This window comes from Trichoplusia ni, chromosome 2, assembly GCF_003590095.1.
Source record: "Trichoplusia ni isolate ovarian cell line Hi5 chromosome 2, tn1, whole genome shotgun sequence".
In the NCBI taxonomy this organism is placed as follows: domain Eukaryota; kingdom Metazoa; phylum Arthropoda; class Insecta; order Lepidoptera; family Noctuidae; genus Trichoplusia; species Trichoplusia ni.
Genome location: NC_039479.1, coordinates 17,466,564 through 17,473,777, shown reverse-complemented (window position 1 = coordinate 17,473,777; position 7,214 = coordinate 17,466,564). Strand labels below are relative to the sequence as shown.

The 7,214-nt window shown below is 35.5% G+C and overlaps 2 protein-coding genes and 1 pseudogene across 2 annotated transcripts in view; 2 read left to right on the top strand and 1 right to left on the bottom strand.

Moving 5' to 3' along the window:
• The window catches only part of LOC113501839 (uncharacterized protein PB18E9.04c-like), a 4,223-nt gene extending 3,208 nt beyond the window's left edge, over positions 1–1,015 (top strand). Inside the window, exon 3 of the mRNA XM_026883129.1 lies at positions 153–1,015. Coding sequence (XP_026738930.1) covers positions 153–1,015 — 863 coding nt within the window. The remainder of the gene's footprint in view (positions 1–152) is intronic.
• Positions 1,016–1,566: 551 nt separating this feature from the next.
• LOC113501831 (uncharacterized protein DDB_G0290587-like) lies at positions 1,567–3,054 on the top strand. The gene has a single exon (XM_026883117.1). It carries the CDS (start codon positions 1,567–1,569, stop codon positions 3,052–3,054), a length of 1,488 nt encoding a protein of 495 aa, XP_026738918.1.
• Positions 3,055–5,236: 2,182 nt separating this feature from the next.
• On the bottom strand, positions 5,237–7,099 carry LOC113501822 (annotated as a pseudogene).
• Positions 7,100–7,214: the final 115 nt, after the last annotated feature.

Below are 7,214 nucleotides of genomic sequence, written 5' to 3'. Positions count from 1 at the left end.
GAAGCAACTGTAGTGAGTACTAGTGCGACATCAGTGCCCTTGGTTGAAGTGTCAAGTGTAACAAACAAAACCTGTTAGTATTTCATCGATACCTGAAGAAGTAACGCCCGCTCCAGAGTTAGAGGTTCTAAGAAGCTTAAATGATTTTAAAGAAGCTTACAACGAAACAAGTACAACAGCAGAGGTAACAGTACAAACCACACCTAGTTCCGTATTAAGTGAAAAAGCGACGGTTGGTAGTGTAGCAACTATTCCTGACACTGTCAATAGCAATAGTGACTCCAAGGCAGAAACCACGTTCGACACAGCAGTGACAGTATCTATATCCAATAATACGACGACTTTTGCCAATGAAATTTTAGATTCAACATTAAGTACTCCTGCACCAACGGTGAATGCAGGCTCAGCAGTCGATAACTCATATCGGACAGATAATAGTACAATTAATCAAAATAGTGATAATAATGCACTACATCAAAATGACACAGGATTAAAACTAATTGGCGAATCTACGACAACTGAAAAAATTGAAATGTCCAGCATGACTGAAACTAAATTCACGATGACTGGAGAAAATGAGACGAAAACGGCTGAAGTGACGTCTAGACACGACAATGATGAAGCTAGCTCTAATGTTAACGATACACCGAAATCTACTATAGCTCCAATGAATTATTTGCGAACTACGGGAAAACTGCCGGATTCAAATCCAATTTTGAACACAGACACGGCAATTGTGGACAAAATAGTGCCGTCTTCTACTCCTACAACTTTAAATCCAAGCATAGACTTCACTAATGTACCCTATCTCAAATTTGCAATTTCGAAAACGATTGTCAATGTAACAACAAATGCCGCTAATAACGATACATCATCAACGACTGTCTCTTTCAATATCAGTGGTGTTGTTGAAAATCATGCATTCGTTAACAACGGCTTGACGACGCCATCATTTAAGAATGACGTACCGCAGCCTATTGCTACCAAAAACATTCAAGGTGGGATAATGCAATGAATGTTTTCGATAATCCTCAGGAAGTTATGGTACGTAATACTTTCCAGTATAACGTCCCAAATGAAAATAAAATTGAGAGAAAAAATGACGCTAGTAAAAGAATTCCAGACAATTTGGTTCAAGACAAAGTTAATCTTACAACTATTAATATTGAAAATATTGCAAATAGTAATGAAACAATAGAAATTCAAACACGTAACTCTGTAAGCAATGCTATAGAAAGCTTACAGCCAACAGAATTTACAAATAGTATTAGTAATACAGTTGTAGAGTCACAAGAATCCAAAACTACAACATTAACATCTAATGTTGATACTAATAATTTGACTTCTACCAATCTGGAAAACCTATTAACCAATATCGCAACAAGAGGAAGAACTATTGAAAATGTAACCGATATTAACCAGGGAATAATTAATAACAATAATGTTTCTAGAACGGACTCTAAAATAGAGAATAATATTAGTAGGCAACTGGACTTATCAGAAAACAATAAAACGATCTTATTTACAAACCCAAGTGAAACAAATAGAAGAAATCGAATCCTCGAAATGCCTAAACAAATTAAGAACACTGTTGAAGAAATAAACAAAAATGAATTAACAGACTCTTCTCTTACCTATACAGAGACAGTCAGTGAAGTTATAAATTCATCTATGAATGCTAATTCCACAAAGGTGCCCGACCAAAACACAACCATTGATCAGGATGAATTTATTAACAAGACGTACAATTTGATTGATACTGATAATAATATCGCCAGTCTTGAACCTACAGTAATAGTGAATGTCGGAGAAATTACTATACCAACGCCAATATCAAAGACGACTAATACTTCAGAAGATTTGCCACTGAATAGTGCACCGACCCAAACCAGCTTAAATGACACATTACCGTTAAACATTACGGGAAAAACAGTTTTAAGAGAAAAAACTGATAACGCGATAGTAAAACAATATACACAAGAAGTCAAAACTATTATTGAAAATATGCCGGAAGTTCCAATCCCAAATAATGTTACAGATGAAAATACACAAATCGATTCAATAAATGTTTTAAAAGCCAACGAATCAGACACCACTTTTGACAATATTACTTCTTCTATTTCAACATTAACAACAACAACTCCTTCAACAATTCTAATTGATACAACATTGACGCCGGTTCCAACAAACATGATACAAACGGGTCTGAATGAAATTACAACTATTTCGTCCGCAACTATTCTAGATGCTACGGCAAATTCTACTTCTGAATCTACACTGGAACCTGTAAATACGACCGATGCAACACAAATTACTGTTTTACGTGAATCTATACCTGCAGAAAAAAATCAAACAAATGATCCCAACGGACCTTTGGAAACAAATGTTGATTTCAATAAAACTAAAAGCGGTGATGATTTAACCCGTGCTCCACAACTAATAATACAGCAAACCGAGCCTACTTTACAGTTTGAAAGTATGACGTCATCACCGTCGGCAACAACCGTTCCAGAAATACAGAGTGTGACAGAATTTACTGTCACCAATTCATCGAAAGGACTCGTTGAAAATTTGACATTAACACAAGGTAACGATACCACTACCACTGGTGACAGCATTTTAACTGCGGAGAGTGAAGTTATTAATACAGTTGAAAATGTAGCCACAAACGTGAATGAAAATAATTCTAGTTACGTAAGAAATGGTGAAGTTTTAGCGACGGAAGTATCTGTTGAATCCACAACATCTTCAACTAATTCATCAATAATATCTATTACACAAAACCAACGTGAAGAAGCGACTTCAACAGTGGCAACTTCGCAGACACAAACTACTCATTCGCCATTTCAATTAGAGCTTACGGATGTAGTCCCAGAAATTAAGGAAACGAATGAAACACGTTCTATTATATTACGGGATGGATTTAACAGCACTGTCACTCAAGACCCAAGAACCAACACCACAATAGTTAAAAGGATAATTGTTGATGATACAACAGGCATTGGAAGCGCCGATTCTAAATCAAGACAGAGAAATATTACCTTCAACGCCTAATCAAGAAACTAAGACATTACGATCAGTAGCTAGTACTAGTGCACCGATAGCTAGCACTAAAAAAATGTTACTTTTAATTTGAGAGACGACAAAGCTAATAATTTAACGAATGCGGAAAATAATATCACTATAGTCAAACAAGAAATATTCCTTCCTTTTCAGGACATAATGGGAGATAACCCTCCTATGGCAAAAACTACTCCAATAATGAACTATGAGGAAGTTAAATTGGAGAATGTAACAGTAATGTACAGTTACCACAACAACCTCCCATCAAACAAATACCTGAGAGAAACAATTTCGTTTACGGCATTTCAAATCTGTCACCAGTTGTCGCTTTTTTGACACCAACTGTCAAGCTGAGTGATGCATCTTTTATTTATATAATACCCAGCGTGAGAAGAACAGATGAGCCTCTAGATCAAAGTTCAAATCATTTTACAACCCTTCACCATTCAGTAAAGTTACAACTCAACCAGTTTTGAATTCAGTAACTGCACCAGATTCTATGGTAGAAACTATACCGGTGAACGGCGCAAAAATAATTGAGAAATCTCATTTAGGATTAGTTCTCAATGATACGAGAGTTAATAACCTAACAGTTGATTCAAATTATGGTCGTGCGACAGCGAAACATATAAATATTGAGAAAATTGAAAACGTTACCACAACAGCTGTTAATTTGACAGAATTACACGATATTGATCAAAAACATAAACAAAGAAAAAGCTCTTACGCTAAATGATGGCAATATGAATTTTAATACAACTAAAGAAATATTCTCTAATAAGGAAATTGCGTCGAACTATCGGAAGCTTATTCCAGATATTCAAGGTACAGGATTATCGACAGAATCGCATTTAATTTGCCACAAAATTCTTTAAATAATACTGCAGAAAATGAAAAATGTCTACTACAACTAACATGGCTCATGTTTCAAGTCAAAAAGAAAGTAGAGAAATTTTAAATCAGCAAATAATTATGTTAACGTAGAAAATAATAATGTAACTTTTGTTAAAACATCCATTACTAATATATCGCAGGATTTCGAAACACCTAATAAATTAAAAACGAGTACAACGTTAAACAATCAAGAGGTTAATCTCGAAGAACATAATCAAACACAACGAAACGTAACGGGTAACGAATTGAAACATAACACTACTATAAAGCCTGATTTTGAACAAACAGTTACGAACAAACAATTACATGAAAGCAATAAAGACAAAACACGCTAACGCTACTGCAACGACATTTAATTGTTCAAACCACACCCGAGGCAAATACGCCGATAAGAAAGATTGCAGAAAATTCTATACATGCGTAGGGAATCTTCAACCTTTGGTTGGAATATGCCCAAACAACACTGTATTCAGTGATATCAATAAACAATGTACCAGAAACTTATCGCATTGCGTAAGAAATAATCAGTTCAGATGTTCACTTGAAGGGCGGTTTAAAGACTTCTTTAAAGATAATATTTATTACATCTGTGTTAAAAATACAAAAAAACAATTTATAAGATATAATTTCATGTAATTCAGACTATCATTTAAATATGGTATCTATAAAATGTGAGAAGAATGCCAAAAACTCGACCCAGTCGGCGTCTTCTGTTAGTGACAACTCTCGAGTCGCTACAGATGAAAGTCGTTCAGCAATAGTAGGAGAATTGAGTAAAAAAAGTATAATACACAATTCGAATGTGAAGACGAAGGAAGTTTCTCGCATTCAAATGATTGCAACAAATACTACGAATGCACTAAAGTAAACGAAGTTTATCGTCGAAAAGTTAAAAAATGTGGCAGCAATGAAGTCTACGATAAGGACAAGAAAAAATGTATTAAATCTGATAGTACAGAGTGTTAGCTCTTGAGATATTATGTATTTGTTAGTAGGATTCATATGATTATATTACAACGACATCAGTGTTTTGCATCATAGTCAAGGTAATCTACATTAAGTAAACATTAGCACACGCTGTTTGTCGCATAGTTCTCAAAATAGATGAATGTAATGATACTAATTTTAACATTGTTTTAATCCCTTTATTAATTATCTTATTAATTACTAACATAATAATTTATCTTAATAAAACAGTACCTGTATGCATGTTACGCTTAAAAACCAGTGTGATTTTATTATTAGCTAATCCATAGACACCTTAATTGTAGTCACTTGTTCAGTCTTTGTAAGTATCGCAGTAACGGAATTCAATTAGTCCACGTTCTTGGTTTACGCGGGGGGCGCCATTTTCAACAATAAATTGGTCTTCGTCATTTCTTTCTAGCGTGACACAGAACTTGTTTGAAAATATAGTGCATCTAATGATGGTTTCACCTCTCACTGGTCGTGGGGGACAGAAGAACGTCGCGCGGTTGGGAGTGTCGTCCTGAGTAACCCTAAACTTGTAGTTCTTACATTCAATCGGTGTAGGACGGTTTCCATTAACCCGATTATTGATATTCGATGTAGACTTATCAAGCCCGAGATAGGGATCCTTTCTGTCGTCAGAGCCGTATAGCGCGGGCGCTGTTTTTGTAGTGTTTGTAACTGGACATTTGTATTTGTCTGGAGAGGTGCATGACCGTGTGAAGCCGTTGAAATTGTATTTCCTGCACACTTGAAGTTGATACCTTGGAAGCGGTTTCCATTTGGCACGCAGAGAATGTATCCCTTGCAACCTGGGACGTTGGGATTCGCTATTCTCTCGTTCCGGTGACAACGCAGCCTTCTCGTCAGCGCAGGGTCTATGTAGTTGATGGCATTTTCGCATACATCTGTCGACTCCTCGTTGCAGAATGTTCCGAGGGGACATACAAAGTGGGCCCCACTAGTTTTGTGCCCTCACATATACGGAGTCTATTATTTCTCTCGCATGTGAATCCTAATGGCCCACATTCCTCGTTTGGGTTTATATAGTACGCCTTCGATAAACTGATGGAGATTAACTGAAAATGAAAGATACATAAAAAAAAACATTATTGAAATATGTAAAGTTACTATTATGGATTTAAGTGAAGTTTCTACTCAAGCTTAAATGAGCGTTGCTATAATAATTCCTATATGCCTATAATACTATTATGAAAGTTGAATATTTTCCTTTGTTTTGATAGCAAATATGATCTCGTGTGACTCGTTTCGGTAAATCCTTATGATAAAGAACGCAAATAACATAAGTCACTTTTATTTAAACGGTGAACAAAATTTGGGATTGCCTCAACAGATGTAGCCTTTTTATTAAATGCCTAGAATAATGCCATGCATAATGGTTTTTATCACGGTATTTTTTCTCATAATAGAACGAATCCCTCATTAAGGTTTATTATCCTTGTGTCGCAGGGGTCTTCATAATGCATAAAGACACCCAGACTCAGGACAAGTATTCGTGGATCACACAAATTTTTGTCTTACGGGAATCGAACACGTCACGCTCAGTGGGTTTGGCGGCAGTACATTTCGTCAATGGTTTACTATAATTTATTAGAGTTCTAAAATGATAATAGACTTTAAAACACTAGCAACGTGATTAGATTAATCAATGAAATTTTCAAGCTAGGCCTAAAATAGCTCAGAAAAGAAATAGCTAAAACTTCTCTCTCAGCCCGCAAAGAGGAAAAAAACTACTTAAAACATTATCATCTTGCCTTTATTTTTTTATTGATTAACTGGAAAACTACACTTTGAATAGTAAAGAAAGTAGTGCAATTGTACTTACCGTTAAAAACACAGATAAGAGATGTAGCCTGCACATTTTTGATCTCACAAAACGGACGTTGCTTATTCGAAGTACGGTTCAAGACTAGCGGACAATAACTGCTTTTTCTCGGCCAGTTAGGAGACAATTAGCTTGTTTCACACCTCCAGAAATAGGTGACACATTGTCACCGATACTCGAAAACGTATGTTTTTAACGGTGCTTTTGTCGAAGAGGCTTGAAGTATGCAGAGTGATAAAAAGTAGTCAATGTATCTTTGTTTTTGTTTCAATCTATTGATTAAGTGTTCAGGGGCTATCATATCTCAATGTTTTTTTAGTTTTTAGAAGGGAGTCCGACTTAGCCAGACGTAGTCGGGATATTTCAGTTACCATTTTTTTTTGAAAAAAAATAAGTAATAATAATGGTAACCTACCATTCATGTTTTTTTCTTCAAGAAGAA